This window comes from Zingiber officinale, chromosome 7A, assembly GCF_018446385.1.
Source record: "Zingiber officinale cultivar Zhangliang chromosome 7A, Zo_v1.1, whole genome shotgun sequence".
Classification (NCBI taxonomy): Eukaryota; Viridiplantae; Streptophyta; class Magnoliopsida; order Zingiberales; family Zingiberaceae; genus Zingiber; species Zingiber officinale.
In genome coordinates this window covers 636,062-659,959 of record NC_055998.1, presented here as the reverse complement: position 1 = coordinate 659,959, position 23,898 = coordinate 636,062, and the positions used below count along the sequence as shown (strand labels likewise).

Sequence of the window (23,898 nt, the reverse complement as noted above, 5' to 3'; positions counted from 1 at the left end):
ATTAATTAATGGACAATTTAGAAATTCAGTATCAAATAATATGTATTCCATTAGAAAAAAAAATTACTATAAATATATGAGATCAAATCTCAGATAGTTAGATTGTGTTTCCACTTCACCATAACCGCTGGACCAAGCCTTCTCACGAGATGGAGAAAAGAGGGAAGTAACTAGTTTTATAAAAATACAAATTGTTTGATTCCTAAAGGATATTATTATTACGTATAGGTGGACAGTATTTATCATGTTGGGCCGAGCCACAATTGGGCCCACAAGTATCCCTAAACTGCTTGAGGCGTCGAAATTGATACAGAGTTGAAGAAATAAGGAATCAATGAGTGCGGCGCGGGCGAGAAAGCAGAGACAGTAGCGAGTTAGCGAGAGCTTCCTCTCCCTTTTTCCTTTTCCCCGCTTCTCTGTGAATGGCCTGAGAGAGAGAGGTAGACTAGGAAGACACCTTGTCCTCATTCCCAGCCTCCTCTACCCGCCTCCGCCGCCGGTCGCAATGGAGGCCCCCAAGCAGCACCGCGATTTGTCCCCCGATACTGCCCCTCGCCGATCGCATCTCCCTAGATCTCCAACTGCAGGTAAAATCCGTCGCTTCTCGTTTTCCGTGTGCAGATGATCGACTTGAGTTGATTGTTGGTTTGCAAATCTGCAATAGTACCGATGAGCAATATGGCGGACGCTGGTATGGGATTTTGAGGTAGTTGTATGGAAGCGGATCGAGGCTAGAGTTTATGAGTGTGTTGCGTTGAGCTTCCGAGACTATTTAGAGTTTAGTGCTTTTTTCGATACTGAATGAATTTGGCGGACTTTGTTTGTCGCTTAAAAAATTCCTAGCAGTTGCTGGTCGCCTTGTCGTGGAGATCACGAAAAAAAATCAGTTTCATGATAGGCAAGATTGCAAAAAAGGAAAAAGTAGACTTGAGTGGACTTTGTCTTGATATCAAGGTTCTTTTTATGCAGATCGAATTAGGCCTTGCCTCAGTTGCATTCGCGTTTGTAAATTAGCATGGAGTTGCTTCTGTTGATGTTACATTGTGTCTTCTTTGTGATTTAGTTATTCTTCATGCCTAGAATGATGCAGTCTTATAATGGCAATGGTCTGTCCTGTATATTTGGCAGCTTATTATTGAATAATATGGCATCTCATTCTGAATTTAACTCGTTAAGTGGCAGAAACTCACTATTCAAGATTAAAATGATTAAAAACATTCGGTCTTGAATGATAAACTAATAGCAAAGGTGTTATAGAGCCTACGAAATGTTTATTTGATATGTTGAAGTTTTTATTGGTTTTTCTAGCCTACGAAATGCTAATGTAAGGTCAGTGCTTGTATTTTTCCTTATACAGTCTGTCATATTATTTCTAGAGTATGAGAATGCTAATATTGACTAAGCTATATAATGAATTGAAGTAAAATGAAACAGGTTTGTCATGAATGCTATATTTTATGATGTATGTCTCTGTGTTTTCCTCTTCTTTTACTACTTTATCCAAACTCCCTTTCCCCTGCATCAAATAATAGTCTACAAGCCTCTTCCTCATTCAATTGATGTACCTTTTCAAGTATGGCTGTCTATTATGTTGAAACATTTTTAGTCTACAGGCCTCTTCCTCATGCAATTTGTGCACCTTTTCAAGTACAGCTGTGCATTATGTTGAAGCATGTTTTGTCTGTGCTATCAGACTACATTGTAGTCATAAATATTCTTGATTTCTTTCATGTTTAGATCAACAAACCTGATTTTTGAATATAAATATTTTCAGGAGATGACGAGAAACAAACACATATAAGAATTCTTGTATCTAACACGGAAGCTGGCTGTATCATTGGCAAGGGTGGATCTACAATATCTGAATTCCAGTCACAATCTGGAGCTCGTATTCAGCTGTCACGTAACCATGAAGTTTTTCCAGGAACATCCGATAGAATATTATTGGTTTCTGGGGTACTTGGAGACGTTATAAGGGCTATGGAACTGATCCAGGAAAAATTGTTCAGTGAGGTCTGTAGCTATGTATTATATGATATTTCTAGTTTTTTAAAAAAGGACTATTTACCACCTTTATTTTTTTTTTGCTTGGCATATAGTTGGAAGATGGCAATGATGCTGAAGGTAGATCAAAAGTCAGGCTTATTGTTCCTAATAGCTCATGTGGTGCTATAATCGGAAAAGGAGGTTCAACTATAAAGTATAGTTTTAGTCAAGCATATTTTTTGATAGTTGAATTGTACATTCTGTTATATAGAAAATTAGGAAGAATTTTCAACCCTTAAGCAGTCTTTGCCACTTGTGGTTATTATTGGATATTGCACCAATTGTTTTCTAAATTTACAAAACTCAAATGAACTACACTACTTTTTTATTTTCCTTTTTCTTTGTGCAGGCTCTTTTATCTTGTGAAGATTAGTCCTTAAACATTATTCTGAGAGTAATTAGTTGAGGCACTACTACTTTTTCAGGTCATTTATAGAAGAATCAAGGGCTGGGATCAAGATATCTCCTCAGGATAATAATGCTGGGCTAAATGATAGGCTAGTTACTTTAACTGGACTTTTTGAAGAACAAATGCGCGCAATCTTTTTGATATTGTCAAGATTAATAGAAGATGCTCACTATCCACAGACATTGAATTCGCCTTACCAATATTCAGGTGTATCTCCTGTGTTCATTATTTATTTTTTTTATCTTCCCTTATTTCTTAATTTCTAGATTTTATAAGATGCCTTATTTGCTCATTTTTTAAGTTCTAGATGAACTATGATTGTGATTCTGCTTGTCTTGGTCATGAAAAGTGCCTTTACCTGCTTTTCTCTTTTTTCTTGTGCTACTTTTTTAGAGCTATATTGTATTACTTATAATGGAATATGTATGAATGTACAATGATATTTTCACTATATATAAAACACCTTAAATGGTAGAAGCATTGTGGTTTATAAAGAAAATTTATTCACAAACTTTTTAGTCAGTAAAAGAATGGATTTTATAAGTGAGACAAATTAAGTATTGATTGGTTAACTGAATGTTCAAGAATTGATAGTAAACACCTTTTTGACTACATATTTGCATGGTTATACTAATATCTTCTTTAAATTGGGAGAAATAACTGGGTGGTGTAATAATAAAAAAATTCAATTTCCAATATATAAAAATAAGATGATCTTCTCAATAATAAGCTGAAGTATGAAATCCAAAATTTAGCAAAATTGGAAGATCAGCCATAGTAAATAAATTTGGCAACAATAATATAATATATTTAACATAAATGGGGCAGACATTTTTTATTGTTTTTTTAAAATTAATTAATAAGTGTATTATGTAGATAAATTATTGATTATTCAGTTGGGAGGTGATGTCGATTGTTTTGCCAAGTTGACATTCTGTTATCATTTTAACAACGGTTGGATAGAATGTAATCGAATGATATATTTATCATCGAAACCCGAGTCTTGTGGCAGACTTGAAAATTTTAAATGTAATGAAAGAACTAAAAAACCATACAAGGTATGGGATAGATTTATTTATTAACCATATATGCTAATATTAATATCTAAAATGTTACAAAAAACTTTATGTTAACCATTTCAAGTTATAAGCCACCCAATGGTATCTGAGGATTTTATGTCAAATTTTGGTTAGTTTAAATTGGTTCAAATGTTCCAGATAGGATTTTTTAGTTGCACATGCAATCTGTTTATGTCATATGGGGCAACTATGCAATTCCCTTTAAAAATTCACTTAGGTTGCTGCCTATGTAGTTTGAGTAGGGGATTTCTAAAGCATGGAGACAATTGACGCTGTATATTATTTTCTAGAGAGTATAAGATGGCAGATGGCATTATCATCTTCTGGAAAAAAAAAAATCAGAAGCTAAATGAGAAATTAGATTTTATAATTAATTAATAGATTAAATGATAGAACTAAGTTGAAATTGTCAGTGTCATCACAGAAGATTGCTTCTCTCTCTTAAATAATGCGTTTAATGGCTATGGTTAGGAAAAAAGATTGATGGCTACAATATTTTACATTTGAGACACATGACAGTTCACATTGCTATTCTTAATAAAACTGAAATGCATAGTTGGAACCAGATTTGGTTATGTAGTAGTGATATATAATCCAAGGTTGGAAATCCTATCTTGTACTATCAATATGAGGTTGCATGCATCTGCAGCATGACAATCAGTGAATTACTCAAACTAAGCTTACGATCTATGGATATCATATGATGAGAGAATAAACACTAAAACTTTGGTACTAGAGGGAGAAATGTACCATGTTGTGGGTAAAGTAGGAGGGGTCATAAATTACTCTTATGCCAATGGAATAGAACATCCTATTTGTTGGATGCTGATTGCAAAATCAAATTGAGTTCACAATCTTTTAGATAGACCCAATCGAAATCATTTAAAAAAGATTGTTTATAATTCAAAAGATAACAATAATGAAAAACAATAGTGTATAAAATTTTCATTTCTTGCTCATTATGAATTAGCTTCATATTGAAAATTTTATTTTGCCCTTCTTTTTAGGGTAAGCGAAGATTCTCTCTAGAGTTTCATTGCGGTCAAATATCAAAGTTCACATTATGATTGCAAAATGTCCTATAGAATTAAATGCCTTGAGTTGCCTTTTGTAGCTTCATATAGGTTATTGAAAATTTCATTTTGCCCTCCTTCCTAGGGTAAATGAAAATTCTCTCTAGAGTTTCATTGCTGCCAAATATCAAAATTCACTTTATGATTGCAAAATGTCCTATAGAGTCAAATGCTTTGACTTTGCCTTTTGTTGCAAAATGGCATCATCTCCTAGTATTTACCTTTTTTAGGATAAAATTCTCTTAACAACACCTCCTAAATCATTAGGGTTTTACCTAGGGGTGCAAACGAATCGAATCGAGCCGAATATGCAGAAAAATTTAAGGCTCGAATTCGGCTCAAAATAAGTATATTCGAGTTCGAGCTCGATTCGAAGCTCGAAAAATTCAAAATGTTTGATTCGAGTTCGGTTCGAATTAGGGCTCGGGTTCGAGTTCGGCTCGAAATATTCGAATATGTTCGCGAACTATTCGAATTATTGCTCGAAAATATGTTCGAAAGGCTCGAAATTTATTTATTTAATATATATTTAACTTATATTAATAAATATTAAGGCTCGCGAGCGGCTCGCGAGCGGCTCGAACAATATCATTTGGGCTCGAGTTCGGTTCGAAAAAAAGTTCGAACATGTTCGAGTTCGGCTCGAATTCGATAAATTCGAATACGAATCGAATATTTTTCGAGCCGGCTCGAAAAGCTCGTGAGCCGGCTCGATTCGTTTGCAGCCCTAGTTTTACCTTAACTAGGACATGGAGCATATCTAGTGCAACTTGCTTTACAAATAAAAATTGGAAAAGTGAGACGGTTCTATGATTGTAGAATTTCCAACTAATGCAATTATTCATAGTTATATATTGTCCTAGTAAAGGCCTAATAATCTATTGTATTATTTTTTTTACAGTGCCATTGTTTATTGGCCCATGACATACCGGTCATGGCCGGTCCTAAGCCCGGATAAAAGAGGGCAACATTTGCCAACCAACGTTAAACTATAACAAATGTTCAATGAATAGCTTCATTAAACTATTGTGTTGATAATTGGTTGTTCCTGAAAGGAACGTATTGCAACCTCTGATTGTAACGTTTTGGCAAAGATCGCTACATCTTCAGAACTTGGGCGTAATGTTAAATATGCAAGAGTTTGCGTTGCATAATCTGACTGTAACGTATTGGCAATGAGCGCTACATCTCCATGAGAACTTGAGTCCAGTGTTAAATAGATAAGAGTTTTCATACCATAGATTGGATAAGAACAAATATTATAAGAAAACTAATAGTTTATGATTTGGAATATTGAACATAGGAACCCTCACTGGTAAATCAATGGAGGTAGTAGAAGCGATGATTAGGTGAACAATTAGTATCTTGTGTATACAAGAGACAAAATCGGTAGGCGAGAAGGCAAGATGATAAAGAACTTGAGTTTTAAGTTGTAGTACACATGAAAGAGTAAAATAAGAAATGGAGTGGGTATTGTTGTAGATGGTTCGTTAAAGGATAAAGTTGTAGTAGTTAGAAAAGGGAATAGAATTATAGCCCTTAAATAATAGTGACAAAAGAAATTATGAACGTAATTAACGTATATGCACTGCAAGTCGAATTAGATGAAGCTACCAAATCAAGGTTTTGGGGCGATCTGGATGAAGTATTATAAAATATTCCGCCAAATGAAATGATTTGAATAGAAGGTGATCTAAATGGAGCATGTCGAAGTGAAAAATGAGAAATATGAGATGTTACATGGGGGTTATGGGTTTGGAACGAGAAATGAAGAAGAGAAAATTATATTAGATTTTGCGATAGCATGACTTTATATTAGCTAATACGTTTTTTAAGCGAAGAACACTTGGTCACATTTAAAAGTAGAAATAATAGATCGCAAATTGACCTTCTTATGGTTAGGAAGAGGGATAGAAAAATTTATAAAGATTGCAAGATCATCTCGAGAGAAAGCTTAATTACCTAACATAGATTAGAAGTGTTGGATAAACCCCTCAAGTATAGTAAAAAAAAATATATACGACTCCTAGAATTAAGTGTTAGAAGTTAAAATAAAATATCTTTAAGGAGAAGGTATAAATACAAGTATTAGGTGAAATATACAATGAGTCTAATACGACATGGGATAAGATGGTATTAAAGTTGAAAATAGTAGCTTATAGTGTACGAGTCAAAGCGACATGCACCACCAAGTAAAGAATTTTGGTGGTGGAATGAGAAAGAACAAGAGAAAGTGAAAGAAAAATGAATAGTGTAAGGAATTATATATTTGTAAGAACGAGAAATTTTTTTAAAAAATATATGATAGTCCAAAATAAGGATAATAAAGTAGTGAATGAAGTAAAAAATAAAATTTTTAAATGATTATATCAAAAATTTGATACAAAAGCGGAAAAAACATTTATAGAATAGCTAAAGTGAGAGAAAGGAAAACAAGAAATCTTATCCAAATAAAATGTATTAAAGATGAATATAATAAGGTACTAGTAAACGATGGAAAATGTATTTTCATCCATGTTTTAATGATGTTTCAAGTGACCAACTTAATTTAGGTAATTTAAGTAAATCAAATAATTATAGAAATTTAATTTTTTTTCATAGAAGTCAAACTTCTATGAATTATGGACGGACTATATACATTCAAGACACAATATCGTGGTTCATGTTGTTTGTAGATGATATTGTTTTGGTAGATAAAGCATGTGAAGAAGTAAATGCTAAACTAGAATCTTAGCGGGAAACACTAGAAGGGAAAGGTTTTAGGCTTAGTAGAATTAAGACATAATATATGGAATTTAAATTGAGCAATATTATACATCATGAGATAATTATTAAGATAAGAGATGACGAGTTGTCCAGAATCGAGAGCTTTAGATATTTAGAATCATTTTTACAAAATGGAGGGATTGAGAGAGATGTTTTACATAGAATACAAGTAGGATGATTGAAACGGAGGAGAGCGTCGGGTGTTTTATGTGACCTTAGAGTACTTCTAAAACTTAAAAAAAATTCTACAAAACTGTAGTTAGACTTACTATGTTATATGGAGCTGAATGTTGGGTTATGACTCGACCACTTGAGCAAAAGATGAGAGTTATAGAGATGAGAATGTTAAGGTAGATGTGTGGATATACGAGAATGTACAGAATAAGAAATAAGAGCATTAGAGAAAATGTCGGAGTTGCATCTATTGAGAGACTCCGAGAAACACGTTTAAGATGGTACGGGCATGTACTTACTACTTAGTAGACCAATAAATGCTCCAATTAGGCGATGTGAAACTATGACAAACATGAATATCAAATGAGGAAGAAGACCACAAAAAAGACTTGGTTAGCAATAATAAAACAAAATTAAATTTATTTAAATATAGATGATAATATAGTAGGAGATAGAGCTCAACGGCGTAAAAATATCCATATAGCCGACCCCACTTAGTGGGATAAGACTTAGTTGTTGTTGTAGAATTCAAACTTTAGAAGTAGAACAAGCTTTAAATGTGATGCATATTGGAAAAGACGTTAAACCAGATGATATTTCGATAGAGGTATGGAAGTGGCTAAAGAAACAAGGTATTGAATAACTTACAAAATTATTTAACATGATATTGAAAACTAAAAAAAATGTATGGAGGGTAAGTACTCTAGTTCTCTTATATAAAAACAAATGAGACGTACAAAATTGTACAAACTATAGGGGTATTAAACTAATGAGTCATACCATGAAACTTTAGGAAAGAATAATAGAAAAAAGATTAAGGAGATCACGGTGACTAAAAATCAATTTGATCTCATGCTTGGAAGGTCAACAATAGAAATTATACATCTTCTTAAACAACTAATTGAAAAATATTGAAAGTAAAAATAAGATCTACACATGGTATTCATTATCTTAGAAAAAGCTTATGATAGAGAATTATATGGAGAATTAACAGAAAAAAGAGGTGTTAGCTTAACATATATTAAATTAATTAAGGATATATATGAAAATGTAACGACCAAAGTGAAGACTTCAGACGGAATAATTCCAATAAAGATAGGATTACATCAAGGATCGACTTTAAGTCCCTATCTGTTACACAACACCGTGGTGCATGTTGTTTGCAGATGATATTATTTTGGCAGATGAAACATGTGAAGGAGTAAATGCTAAACTAAATTCTTGTCGGGAAACATTGGAAGGGAAAGATTTTAGGTTTAGTAGAATAAAGACAAAATATATGAAATTTAAGTTTAGCAATATTAGACATAATGAGACAATTGTTAAGATAGAAGATGACAAGAACTGAGAGTTTTAAATATTTAGGATTATTTTTATAAAATGATGGAGGGATTGAAAGAGATGTGTTATATAGACTACAAGCAGAATGATTGAAATGAATGAGAGCGTCGGGTGTTTTATGTGATCGTAAAATATCTCTAAAACTTAAAGGAAAGTTCTACAAAACCACAGTTAGACTTTATATAGAGTTGAATGTTGGGCTATGACTCGAACATATGAGTAGAAGATGAGAGTTGCAGAGATGAGGATGTTAAGGTGGATGTGTGGATATATAAGGATGGACAAAATAAGAAATGAGAGTATTAAAGAGAAAGTCGGAGTTGCATCTATTGAGGGAAAATTTTGAGAGACGCTTTTAAAATGATACGGGCATATACTTAGACGACCAATAAATGTTCTAGTTAGGCGATGTGAAACTATAACAAATACGCATATCAAATAAGGAAGAGGAAGGCCAAAAAAGACTTGATTAAGGATTGATTGTTGATAGTTGTTATTGTTGCATTGTTTGTAGTATTATTCCTTTCATGGACTTTTTTCTCTGGTCTCCCCGCGTCCTTCTCTGCATCACAATCTAGTGTACATTTTTGCCCAACTATATGACTTGAACTGTTGCCGTTTCTATCATGTTTCTGAATCAATTGTGTTAACTCATATTTCTCTCATTTCTTTCCTCTCCATGTTGATCCTATTGGCTCAATGTACATCACTCTTACAACTTTTGTCCTGGGAAATAACCGATTGCTCGACTGTATATAAAATTATTTGTTAATTTTTCTTCTTTCCTTTGTCATTCCTACTTTTAGGTATTAACTTTCCTGGTGTTCCTGTTGGGTATATGTTTCCTTCTGTAGCATACAGTCCTGTGACTTACAGACCAAATGGATCTGGAGGAAGAAATTCAAATAACAAGGTTAGATACACTCTTTTTGCATATAATTTTTTCTGATAAAAAATCTTGACATTGTTCTCTTGTGTATCTCTCATTTTTATTTAAAAGTCTTTTTCTTGATAATCTATGCCATTATCAAATGTCTTACATTTATTGACAATTAAACCATTTAGTTTTAGTTTGCTGGCAGAGCCCTTGTTTGTGTCTCTTTCATACATAAGCATGTTGACAGTCGCATTTTTGTTAAACAGCTTTAGTGGGTTTAGGTTAAACTTTTGGAGACGTGTATTAGGGTTTAGGGTTTAGGGGTATAGAGACTACTTTTCTTAATTAACTAGTCATCTGATTCCAGACAGTAGGTTATCTTATAAATCCATGAATGAACAGAACCAATCCATCTTGATCCTAAACAATATGGCTCCATTGATGGAGAGGAGAGGAAGGACATTCTTAAGGTTGCCAGATGATCATCTGATATTTGAGTTTTTGAGAGTTCTGTTCTGATTCCTTTAGTCGAGAAGATCATCATTGTGCTATCTTAGTCGTTATGACAATACATCTTTCTTACTCAATGAAATTGAGTCATGAATATGAATAAGCATCTAGAAATATTATGTACCATGAAATTTCACAAGAGAGTAACTGGGAGGAGAGATGAAACAACTAACAAGCATTTCTGTGAATCAGTTAGTTTCACAACTAGAAGATCGACTATAGATCTTAATTATTTAATAAGATGGAAAAGTATGAGAGAAAAAAAAACATTGTGCATATTGGGAAAACTTATACCACTCTTTGGCAGGTTTTGAAAAATAAAAGAATATCTAATAATTATATCGAGTTGATTCACTAGTGTTATAGCTGTTCAAAATGTAAAACAGTTTTCCTATGAATGTAGGTTTAATTCAAAAGTCAGTTCTAAGTCCTTGTATTTTTTTAACTAATACTAAGTGTACTCGCCAGTTATATTCAAGACATCTGCTCCATTTATGTTCGATTCCAATAATAATTGTACTAATTAGTAGTATGATTAAATTAAAAACTTGAATTAAAGAGAAAAGTTTAAAACCTAAAGGATTTATGTAAATATAACTAAAACTAAATGTATGAAATGTAATTTTAGTATCACTAAAAGAATCAGGGTGCAGATTAGATAAGACAGATAGACTTAAAATTAAGTAGGAGTTTTAGAGATATAGAATATATAATTTAGCAAGGGAATATTAATGTGAATATCTATAGATAGTTGAAATGGAGAGTTTTTAAAGTTGTGTTAGGTTGTTTGGGATGCAACACATTAACAAATTTTGTTAGCATAGACGACAATGTTAAGATGGATAGATGGCATTAAAAAAAGGAGAAAATAAGAAAGTAATTGTATCCTAGATTTATCAGGTTTAATTTTTGATAGATGGTAAAACAATAGCAAGAGTAATTAGGTTTAGATGGTATGAACATATTCAAAAGAGTCTAATATTAGAAGAGTTGAATCAACCAAGTGGGATTGAGATAGAACAATGCAACTGTAGTTAATGTAATAAAAATGAAGGGATAAAATCCATATAGTTGATCCCCAAATAGTTGGGATAACTGGACAAATACTCTATCTACCTCAATGATGGTCTAGAAACATTATATGCAAGCTTGATGATAACTTTTGAGCACTTAATTATCTTGTTGTTTTACAGTTTTCCATGGTGCTGAGCTATTGAACATCCTTTTAAAAAATTGTCGATTCATCAAAATTGCATGTGGCATGATTTGCAGTTCTAGAAATAATAAAGTTTGATCCCTGAAGATATTTCTAGTATACACTTGTGAACCAGATGTAAGCTAGTCAAGGTTCTTTATTCTTGGTTATTTATTAGTATTCAAGTCTACTGTTTTCTTTTCTCTATATGCTTGCAGAATAACATAGTCCTGTTTCTAGAAAGCTTGAAATTAATTTGGAGTAGCTTATATGAACTTAAGATTTTCATGTCATCTTGTATTTGATGTTGTACATTTTGATTTTTTTTTTTTTTTGGCCATAGTTTGATGTTCACTTCTTTATGCTGCATAATAAACATCATCTTATAGTTTACTTGTGACTGTCTGTACCTTGCTATTTATACCTTGATCACATGCCAGGGCACAGCTTCACCTGTTATTTCACATCCTTCACGATCACCTGGTGGACCTCAGGAAGGCCAGAGTAATTCAGTGACAATTGGAATTGCTGATGAGCATATTGGTGCTGTTGTTGGTCGTGGAGGAAGGAACATAACAGAGATCAGTCAGGTTTTTTTTTTTCTGAGAGCATTTTTAATATGGCCTTTCGTTTGATGCATTTCATTCATTTTAGTAGGTTCTTTCTAGTCCGAGATCTTCCACTTTATGCTTAGTAAAATTGCAATTTAAGATGTTTCTTTATCTCTCTTAATATGCATTTACCACTTTCGGTGAAGTTAGAAATCGCCCTTTTCTTATTAAAAAAATATATATAGTTTCCATTTTAGGAGATAAAACTCATATATAAAGGCTCCATTAATCTCTCTTCTAATGGAGGTAGCCCTTCATATAATGGAACAAGCAACCCTAATCTCAAAACACCTTAGTTTTAAATACTGTTGTGACAAGGGCAATTGTAGCACCTATTATATATCGAAATTGAGACATCTTGCAAAATTAAACTTTGACACCAACCTCCTGTACCAATATACATTATACAATAATATCAGATTATGGCACTTCAGACATCAACACGATGACACCTACAATAAAACCAAACTGGAAAACTTTTACCTACAGCACCTTACAAAACTAAACTGTTATTATATGGACACAAACTGCTTTGAGACTCAGTGAATGCACCAATGAGGTAATCAATAAGTTTTATCCCCAACATGATAATTTACTTTCTTCACGCAAAAAATATCTGAATATCTATATCAATTAATTTATTTGTCTCTTTTCTGCTCATCTGTCTCTATAATCATCAAATGTAATTTGCAGAGGTTCTGGAACCTTTATAGCATGTAAATTTCTGGCTTTCAGGTTAGTGGGGCCAGGATAAAGATATCAGATAGAGGTGATTTCATTTCTGGCACATCGGATAGGTATAAGCTCTTTCTGGCTTGGCAAATAAATCATACAAATTGTGATTTCTGATACCTTTTGCAATCGAAAACATTCAGGAAAGTAACTATTACCGGATCACCTGAAGCAATCCAAACTGCTGAGTCCATGATCATGCAAAAGGTTTCTTCGAACACAGACGAATGATGATGACGGAATTTGATTGATCAATTTTGCTGCATGATCCCCAGAGTCTGTCAGTTGCTTTGGTGAGAGTATCTTTACTCTTAGCCTGGATATTCTTTTGTTTGCCCTGTAACTCCTAGTAATCTTCAGCCTACTGATAACTGCATGATTATACTTTTTTATTGAAGTAGTTTATGAGTGCCTTTGAGATAAATCCATAACACTAAAGAATCAAAGACAAAATCTTAGACAGATCTCCATGACAGAGACGTTGACGCTGGAAGTTTATTTGGTCAACTTCATCAATTTTAATTGTATTAAAATAAAAAAAAAAAAAAAACAACATGGGCGGCTGCCTTGCACCACCACCACAAGAACCTAACTAGCCGTCCAATTCCTTTTCACTCAACATCTCGGTCAATTAATAGATTTGATGTCTGTATATTGAGAAATCTGAACCATCTCAGGTTTTAACTGCTGACCTACTTGAGCAATAATCTTTGACCATGGCTTTGTTGTGTTCGTATTCATGTTGTAATTTTGCCCAAATATGGCAGAAACAATCGATATTTTTATATTGTTTAATAATAATTACATTTTTTAAAAAAAAAAAACTAATATTTTCCTCCCTTTTTCCTTTTTATCACAAACAAGTAAGATTTCCCTTCCTCTTTATTTTCATTCTTTTTTTCCCCTTTCTCAACACTTTCTATTTCCTTCGTTATTTTTCTCTTATATTATAATATCATATCATATCGGATTAAATTCTTCCTCGTAATATCAATATCAAACTAATATTTTTTTGGAACAATAAAGTAATTAGTAAATCAATATCTTCCACCAATATTTTGCAATTGCACCCCATCATTTTTTTTCATGATATGTATAGTCCTCCCTTTTAATAAGAGTTTTAATCTCTCATCTCTATCTTTTATTTGTTCCATCATCTACGTCTACTCGTTCCAATTAAACACATTTTTTTAATATAATTTTCAATGGACGAGTAGATAATATCTTCCTTTATGTCTTCATTCCTAAGAAAGTGACAATAGGCACTTTAATAATCGATAAGAAAGGCTATTTGATTACTTAAGTAGGTCATATTGTTGGACTATTTTATTTATTTAAGTTTTGCATTCTTTAGGTGATACGCATAATCTATGTATTTTTATTTATGCATAAAAGCGACAAGAGTTTATCTTCAACAACAGTGTACTTAGTGAACTCGAACGTTCATTTGAGTGGGCTGCTTTCATGGTTTGGAAGAAGAGCAATGAGATCATCCCCGTTGCATCAGTTCGAGCTTGTACTTTGGTCTGTTGAGCCTGTAATTCAGATGGGTCAGGTTAGATTAGAAATTTTGTTTTAAAAAAAAATCTCAAATCGAATCCGATCTAAATTCAAATACAATCCAAAATCCTTAGAATGCATTTAGTTTAAATTATCGTATATAATTTTACTTATATGATTACCTGATAATCATGTATTAAAGATATGAGGAATAAAATATAATTTAGTATTGTTTCATTTAACATAGGTAATGCAATAAAAAATTATTTGTTTAAAGATTTTAATATATAACATATTTTAATATTTTACTGTATTAGCTTTTGTTACAATACTAAATATTATTATTATTATTATTATTATTTTAACTTTATATATAATTTTTTAAAACTTTATATTTTTTTGTTTTCCTAATATATATATATATATATATATATATATATATATATATATTATTTTTAAAAATAAAAATTTATTTTTTTAATAAAATATCACATATTTTAAATTTTTATTTAGTTTTTATAATTTAAAATAAAATTTTCATTATAAAAATTTTAGGGGTATTTTGGTCCCAAAGTATAAATATCGGAGGATATTTTTGACAAAAAAATTTTGTTAACTTCGGAATTAAGAAAAATCTCATTTTTCTAAAGTTTTTCAATTCTTGGTTACATGCACCTTTTGTTAACGTGTCTCGGACATGGATCATTACTCAAAAATCACCGATTATCTAAATCAAACAAGATTTTTGTTGATAACCTTAGTTATTTTATTAAGAATAACCCTTAGTCAAACACACCCCTAAATTCAAACTTGATTAGAATTACCTCAATAACCCGATTTAAAATTATCTTTTTTTATTATTTTTCCTATAATTCTTCACTTCTATCTCAATATTATATCATTATTATACTAATATTTATATTAATATACACAAAATTATCTTAATTTTTAAAATAAAATTTAATTTAACTTTTAAAAATCTACTAAATCTTAAATTCGGATCAATCCAAATTTGATCTGACAATTTTAAATCTGAAAATTCTTCAAGCTAAATTCGAAAATGTCCAATCCGAATTTCGAGTTGATTCGAATTGGATCATTAAGTCGGATTCATTTTTGACATCCTAATTGTGCCAAGATGAAAAAGTTCAATTACAAAAATTAATTTTTATGTAATTCGAACATATCATTACAAATATATTGATACGAGTTAATTTAATGGAATATATCTTGTTTTCAACTTTAAATCGATGCTTTGAATTTTCAAGTCTTCTTTAGTGTTTTTTCACGACTTAACTAGTCTTATTTTTGTACGTGTAATTTGTAGTTGGACTGATGAAATCATATCATATCCAGAATATTATAAATTTTTTTACTAACTTTCCTGCATAAAGATTTGACATACACATATCAATATCAAATCCAAGATATTTTAGTTTTCATTATAATTTCCATAAATTATAACTCTTATAATTGACCTAATTAAATTAAGTTTTAATAAATTCATTTTGATCTAGCCATTTTTTAACTTTAACCCGTCATGCTTGCACTCTTAATCAATAAATATATTCTCTGATAGCAGAAGAAAGTAAAAAATAATTTTATTTTTTAAAAGATGAATAAGAATGATATCTTTAATAAGAGATGAGATCCTCTGTCTTAAAATTTTTATATCCTCATATTATTTCATCGATTGAATGGGTTAGATCACATCTTAAGGATACAGAATATATCACGATGATATCATAATCGTCCGATCGATAAAGAGACATAGAGACACAAGAATCATGGAATAGAAAATCTGAATAGCCCTTTAAAACTAATTCGATCATAACATTTTACCGGTCCCAAACAGAAAGTAAATCCTTCTCTTTAGGGGTTGATTTAGTTAAGAATATGTGAAGTAAATTATCTCCTTTTAAGTTTGGTTAATCAGCAATTTCTCACATTAGTACAAATTTTATCCATATTAATTAAATATCAATTCAATTAGCATGATTTTCTTTTCACAATCATATTAATTAATTGCCCCTGAATATTAGTAAGTAATTTTGTTAAATATAAAAAATTATAGTAAAAAAATGGATCATATTCATTTCAGTCGAAATTAATTTATAGTCGATGGTTTAATCAGATTAAAGGATTAACAGTTGTTAAATATAAAAATATCGGAAGAGCACGGTGGGAATAAAAAAGCCGAAAGCAGAGATAAGTTTTCATAAATACGAATAATTAATGGTGTGTTTTGATAAATTATCCTAAGGGTGCGTTTGGTTCAGGGTTATTCTTGATAATCTTGATTATTCATCCAAGGTTATTAACAAAAATCTTGTTTGGTTTAGGTATTCGATGATTCCCAAGTAATGTTTCATGCCTGACACATCAGCAAAAGGGTCATGCAGCTCGGAATCGGAAAACCTCAGAAAACTAAGGTTTTTGTTGATTCCGGGATTAACGAATTTTTTTTATCAAAAATACCCTCCGATAAGAAAAAACATGAAAAAAAAAGAAAAAATATAAAAAAATATTTAAAAATGTAAAAAAAAATGTTTTAAAAATTTAAAAATTTATTTTTTTAAAAAAAATAAATTTTTTTTTAAAAAAAATTTTTTAAATAAAAAATAAAAATTTTAAAAATGTTAAAAAATTTTAAAAATTTTAAAAAATATATAAAAATTTAAAAATTTTAAAAAATTTAAATTTTTTTTAAAATTTTAAAAAAATTTAAAAAATTTTAAAATTTAAAAAAATTTTAAAAAAAAATTTAAAAATAAAATTAAAAATAAAAATTTAAATTTAAAAAATGTAAAAAATAAAAAATATAAATATAAATAATATAAAAATATAAAAACATTAAAAAATAAAAAAACACATAAAAAACTAAAAAAATATATAGGAAAAAGAAAAGTAAAAAAATATTAAAAAATAAATAATAATAATAATAATAATAATAATAATAATAAATAATAATAATAATAATAATAATAATAATAATATTATGTATAATTGGTTTTGTAACGGAGGGTAATACGATAAAATATTAAACTAGGGTATTCATTAAAATCTTCAAACAAACAAGTTTTTGTTGAAAACAAGTTTTTGTTGCATTATTTAAGTTGAATCAAACAATATTTGATTATGTTTTATTGCCTATAATCTTGGTTATGTGATTACTTGATAATCACATAATCAAAATTATACATGATGACTTGAACCATACAAATATAAAAGACCAGAACTCCATACCTTCGGCATTTGCTCAAGCACAAGCTTGAACGCCGCTGCTGTTCGAGCTGTACGGCAAGCGTGCCGGGAGGAAGCAAATCTGTTGGCGGCGAGCGGCGTTGGAATCAAGGAGTTAAGGATGGGCATGCCGAGCGACGAGGTGGTGATCATTCGGCCGCCGGAGAGGCCGGAAGACCCCATCTTGATCACTGTAAGTTGCCCCGACAAGACTGGACTCGGATGCAACCTCTGCCGCGTGATTCTCCTCTTTGGGCTGAGCGTTGTTCGGGGAGGTGAATCGCCTATCTTCCTCTTTTCGCCCTTCCCTTTTCTTTTCGACATATAAATACCGGAATCGGGATTCACTAGTGTGGAAGGCGGAATGCCCTCCCCCTTTTTGAGTTAAAGATGCGATTTCTGTTATGATTTCTTAGTTTTTTTTTCTTATAAAAAATAACAAAGATCCGATTTTGATGCGGTTTCCGGGAAGAAACTGAAACGCGAATCGTTTAGATTTCAGCACGGATGGGAGATGGTGCTATGTGGTTTTCTGGGTTGTGGATAGAGGAAGGAAGGCGACAAGGTGGAATTTGTTGAAGAAGAGACTGGTGGACGCGTGCCCGCCTGCATCCCTGCCATTCGGTAATGAAATCTACTACTTCAGCAAACACCAGGAGATGATTACCGAGCAGAAACCGCAAGTCTTTCTACTTAAGTTCTCCTGCTATGACAGGACGGGCCTGTTGCATGGTAACCTTTGCTTCCACTCAGTCTTATCCTTGTTCATGTGTCGGAATTTTCCTCTTGTTTTCTCCTCCTGTTGCTGCTTAGTTTAATTAGATCTCTGAAGTTTCTTTGAAGTTTCTATCTTCTGTAGTGTAAACTTTTTCTTTCTTAATATATTTCTTTCCTCTGACTTCTTTCAATCAAACTTATGGATATTACCTCTATTTTTTATTTTATTTTTGTAGCAGTAGGAGACTAGTAGTAGTTGTAGACTTCAACAGTTCTTCTAGTTTTATCTGTAATATAGTCCTGTTTTGACCCTTTCATGTGTAGGCCATAGGTCGTTGTAGGAGGTATCATTTATTGTCATCTATTCAAATGCTGTTGGGATTTTGTGATACTCTAGATTGTCTTTTCTCTCGACAGTGATAGAACATTTTTTACATCTTGAATCTCTCCTTCCCCAAGCAATTTTTACAGGCACTTTTTCAGATCAGATTCTGCTTTCAATTTCTATTGTGCCCTGTAGAACTTTTTTTTTCTTTTTTCTTTCATTTGAATCTTTTGGGCATTTTATTGCCATTACAATAGCACTCGGTTGATCAATTTTGGATATGTCTTTTCCAAGTTTGCTTTGAAAATTGCAGATGTCACAGAGGTGTTATGTGAGCTGGAGCTTACAATTTGGAGGGTGAAGGTTTCGACTACACCAGATGGGAGAGTCGTAGACCTGTTCTTAATCACCGACCCCAGGTTCGTAGGACGTCTGTTTTATATAGTCCGAGTTCTATCACTCTAATGATCTGTTGCTGAATGTTTGTGGTGTCATTAGCTCATGAGAGTTATTGTCCAATAAGTTAAAAAATGTAAAACAAAAAAAAAAAAACCTACTTCACCATGTCTAAGTTGATCAGGTGGTGGTCTTTAGATACAGGGTTGCTAACATACAAGTCGCTTATTTAGCAGCAAGAGTTCCTACCGATGATAAGCTTCTTGTTAGTAGACTTTAGGATGCAGATCTAATATTTAGCCTTTAGCATTCTAAACCAATTGTTCATTTTAGCAACATTTAAAATAACGTGATGAATGCAAGGAGTTGGATTTTCACTTTTGGTAGCATAGTCAAGCAAGTTTCATAAACCACCATTGTTATTCTCAAGCATGATATCAAAAATTTGAGGGTTGAATTACATCTTGAAAGCCAGTGTAAGATTATTCCATATCTCTTGTTTGATTATCATATGGACTTCGATTAATAGGAAGATTTTATAATACTTTTGTTGGATCAGTCACTTTGTGGATCAAACTGTTGAACAATTCAGAAGCAGTATCTAAACAAAAGATAAATAAGATACTCTATTCAGAAACAATTATGCATCATCTTAATAGATGATAGAATGAGAAGAAAAATATGTTATGATCATATGGACTTGTTCAGATTTAACTAATCGATTCTGTATTGGTTGAATTGAGTTGGTTTGAGTTAGAAGTATATATCGAGTGACAGAGGGAGAGGGAGAAAAGGTGAGATGTTAGTTCTTGTTATTGAAATTGCAAAGTTAATACACATCTAACCTGAGTCGTCATGTTTATAGTCCATCCTAAGCTACAGATATCATTACGCGGTTTCAGGGAACTTCTCCACACAAAGAACAGGCAAGAAGAAACATGCGTTCATCTGAGAGCTGTTTTAGGGGATTCCATGTGCACTTGCGATGTCGATGTGGCGAGTGAAGAATTTGCTGCATACTTGCAAGCATCAGCTTCTCTTCCTCCTCCTTTGACAGAAGATATGCTTACATCAGAAGTCCAACACGAATCTTATGCTCCTGATCCTAGTTCCTCTTTTCTCTCAGTTTCAGTGGACAATGCACTCAGCCATGCTCATTCACTCATTCAAATTCAATGTCATGACCATAAGGGCCTCCTCTACGACATCATGCGAACACTCAAAGATTACAATATGCAGGTAAGGATCAGAAAAAGCTTTTTTTAAGTACTCTCATACTTTCTAGGCGACTAAAACTTTTGTTGTTACCATATGTATTGTCTTTGCCACCATATGATCAGAAGAAGCTGAGTGAAAATGGAATCTATTCATGATTGTGAATGTCATGATTATAAATTTTTCAGGGTGCTTTTTCTTTATTTATGTAAATTTTCTTACCAGATCTCCTACGGGCGGTTCAATGCAGCCGAAGATGGAAACTGCAACATAGATTTGTTTGCTGTTCAAAAGGATGGGAAAAAGATTGCCGATCAAAACAAACAGAATGCTTTGTGTTCTCGCCTGAGAATGCAACTATCCAGTCCCCTGTGTGTAACTTTGGTCAGCCGGGGGCCTGATACAGAGCTTTTAGTCGCGAATCCAGTTGAACTCTGCGGCAAGGGGCGCCCGCTTGTGTTCTATGATATCACTCATGCGCTCAAAATGCTGGATATAAGAATTTTTTTGGTATGACTTTCAAACTTTTCAAAACTAGCCTACCGCACTTAGTGGGATAAGTTATTGTTATTATACAATTTTCATTATTCCAGGCAGAGATCGGCAGGCATGTTGTTGGCGATCGAGAGTGGGAAGTTTACCGAGTTCACCTCGGCGATGATCAAGAGCTCTGTGCATCCAGGGACAAAATTGTGAAGGGAGTCACTAAAATGTTGATGGGTTGGCACTGATATGACATGAACTTCCTCTAGTTTTGGGGGCCTTCTGCAGCTCAGATATATCTCCAACTCAGTCACTGTAATTATGCTCTCTTGTGTAAATATTTTCAGGGCCAAATAGGGTGGTTACTAATTCGGATTTGGTTTGAAATGAGGAAGAGGAAGAAAAAGGATGGAAGAGCGGGAAGAATGAGAAAATAGGAGAATTTGGGAGGAAAATGACATAAAAGCTCAGCCTTCAATCTCGTAAAAAGGCTATATTTTTAATAAAGGTACTTAAAAAAATAAAAGCCACGAATCTTGTAGCTTAACATAAAAAAAACAGAGGCTCTTCTTCTACAGTTGAGTTGGAGTAGGAGAAGATTGGGAGCTGTAAACACAGTCCTCATAATCAGGAACCGTCATATTAGATGGTTCTGATAGACTCATCGGGGATTAAAGTCATACTAGAGCTCCCCATGTAGTTCCCTAAGCAAAAACAAAATTTTTGCCAGCCAATTTCACGTTTAGACCTAAAAATTGAATTCCAAGAATCAGTAACCATTTTGAAATAAAAACGAAAATGTTGGAGTTTAAATTTAAATACTTTGGGCCCATAGGAAAACTCTACGTTAAATTATTACATCATGTAGTTAAAGTTGTCAAATATCTAAATCACATATAGAAATTTTAAAATTATCAAATTATATATTTAATTCTATTTTTGCTCCTCCGCATTCACTTACGTCTATTCCCATGGATTTAAATACTGTTCATCAGCGTAATAGTATCCTGATTGCTAAAAAAAAAATCAATTATTATTAAAAAAAATTTATTGCTCGTAATATGATGGTAAAAAGTGAATAAGGGTTCTTTTTCTGATGTCCGGAAGATAATACCGTTATAGATGATAAAATTTTGTCGATGATAAAATTTATTGCTCTTATTTTTTACTTAAGGGAAAATGTCTCAAAGAAATCCAACGAGAAACCAATACTCCCGTTATAGATAAAACAAAAGTAGTTATCATTCTTTTTTCTGATGAATCAGACAATTCTACGCTTTCGTGGGAAAAAAAAAGGTCATCAAATAAATCGTAACAACAATTGAAATTACGATATGAGTCAATATATGTTTAAAATTGTAAATATCATAAAAAGGAGTTCCATAAGGGAATTGAAATCGAGAATTGAATACATTAGAGGAGCCATCGTATAGGATCTGTTGTGTCTATTTTAGAATATTTTTTTCCCAGCGCTCCCATCAATCTGTCCCGCTACTAGTCTTTGGAATAGTGATTAGCACATAAATGAGGCATTTATCTCGATTTTATCGAGATTTGAACCCCAAATCTCATGATGATAACACCTCATGCGCTAGCCACTAGACTCATCAAGGGGACAATATTGTGGCAGAAGGCGAATACGCTCGCCCCGGCGCCCCTGCCAACCCATCCTAAGGTCAACACGGAGGAGGTAAATCACGGACGGCTACTAGCCTTTGGAATAGTGACTAGCACATAAGGGAGACATTTACGTTGACTTTGCCGAGATTCGAACCCCAGACCTCATTGTGGCAACACCTCATGCGCTAGCCACTAGACCCATGAAGGGGACTATATGAAATATGGAAATGATGTTTAAAGGTTTGAATATAATTATGAGAACTAGAAGTATATAAGATTTATTATTGCTCTCTAGATCTATCAGTCGCTATTAGTTCGTTTTCGATCAAAATCGATTAATAGATCTAGAGAATTCAGATTGATATAATTTTCTTTATTATATCTAAGTTCTTAAATATCATTTTTATATGTGATATTAAGAGTAATATTTTTTAATATAAATTAAATTTTTAATCAATTACTACGGTGTATTAATCAATTCAACACTTTTCATTATTGTCATAGAAATCGATTGGCTGGTGATCCTGTTCGAAAATCGTGAAGAAGAGTGGCTGGGGATGTGACTCTTCGATTGGCCGTGTGAAGACTCTGCTTCGATCTGCAACACAAGAAACGTCGGTGTCATGCTAGGGAAGGGGTCTCCGAAGTTGGTCCTCCGACGCTCAAGTCAGTCACTGGAACAATAGAAGAAGGCGGAGCAACGTTGTAGCAGCGAAAACACAAGTGTGAACAATGAATAGCACATACCTCTACCGGAGCATGGACCCCCCTTTAATTTATATAGTGCTACAGTAGGTGACGTGCACGCTCCTCAAGGCGTGTGTACGTTCCCCAAACCGTCCCATGAAAGATCATGTCAGAAAAGTATTTCTAACACCATACCTTAACAGGGCATGTCAATCCCTGACATTATATTAAAAGCTTTCGTTATATAATTTGTCTGTTGACCATGCCCTGTTGTCAACGGCATTACCTCCAAGAAGGATATCCAGAGATATGAGAGGAGCCCACTGTGTAGCCGAGGGGAGTGGTCGCTCGACCAAGGGCCCCGCCTGGTCGATTTCAACTGCTTTCTTCATAGTACCTCAGTTCAGCCGATTGTTTATTGCCTGACCGGACACGAGCTACTGTCGGCTTGCACTCACTTGGTTTGTGTGCCATCTGATGTTCTTTTTATATGACCCCACCTAGGCAAGCAATCTACTTCGATGAGCTTCCAAGGAGATCGAATCCTTCAAGCCCGATTGGTAGTTGAAGTCGACCTCCGCTCGACCAACTTTTGGTGAGCCAGTTGATTTCTTTACATTAACCGTCTTAATTTTGACCTCTACATTAGCTATTATCTCCGCTCTTGACCTGCACAATTGGTAGGCCCCCTTATCACCGCATATGCTCGAAAAAAAATAGAATTAGGCATGTGACTTGGTAATTTTAGATATTCGTGTGGCAAAGACAATCCACTTGTTTTGGTACCCTCGTTAATATATCTCTAGTTAAATACAAAAGATATATATCAAATATGACTAATAAATCATGAAAATATATAAATACTTTCCTTATGTGTTAGTCATTATTCCAAAAACTAG

The 23,898-nt window shown here is 32.9% G+C and overlaps 2 protein-coding genes across 5 annotated transcripts; both read left to right on the top strand.

The window, feature by feature from the left end:
* The first annotated feature begins 312 nt into the window (after window positions 1–312).
* On the top strand, window positions 313–13,237 carry LOC122000638 (protein BTR1-like). 2 transcript variants are annotated; one of them, XM_042555019.1, is made up of 8 exons: window positions 313–587; window positions 1,775–2,013; window positions 2,100–2,200; window positions 2,472–2,662; window positions 9,743–9,801; window positions 11,911–12,060; window positions 12,817–12,878; window positions 12,957–13,237. In XM_042555019.1, the coding sequence occupies exons 1-8, from the start codon at window positions 506–508 to the stop codon at window positions 13,042–13,044; spliced, it is 972 nt and encodes a 323-aa protein (XP_042410953.1). In that variant the 5' UTR covers window positions 313–505; the 3' UTR covers window positions 13,045–13,237. The 2 variants fall into 2 exon arrangements, with proteins under 2 accessions (XP_042410953.1, XP_042410952.1); XM_042555018.1 differs by having other exon boundaries at window positions 9,695–9,801.
* A 4,308-nt stretch (window positions 13,238–17,545) lies between these two features.
* LOC122000636 (ACT domain-containing protein ACR10-like) lies at window positions 17,546–21,064 on the top strand. Of its 3 annotated transcripts, none has more exons than XM_042555016.1 (6): window positions 17,546–17,831; window positions 18,052–18,288; window positions 18,912–19,017; window positions 19,897–20,233; window positions 20,435–20,719; window positions 20,807–21,064. In XM_042555016.1, exons 1-6 carry the CDS (start codon window positions 17,678–17,680, stop codon window positions 20,903–20,905), a joined length of 1,218 nt encoding a protein of 405 aa, XP_042410950.1. In that variant the 5' UTR covers window positions 17,546–17,677; the 3' UTR covers window positions 20,906–21,064. The 3 variants fall into 3 exon arrangements, with proteins under 3 accessions (XP_042410950.1, XP_042410949.1, XP_042410951.1); XM_042555015.1 differs by having other exon boundaries at window positions 20,803–21,064; XM_042555017.1 differs by having other exon boundaries at window positions 17,604–17,831; window positions 18,059–18,288; window positions 20,803–21,064.
* The last annotated feature ends 2,834 nt before the right edge of the window (window positions 21,065–23,898 follow it).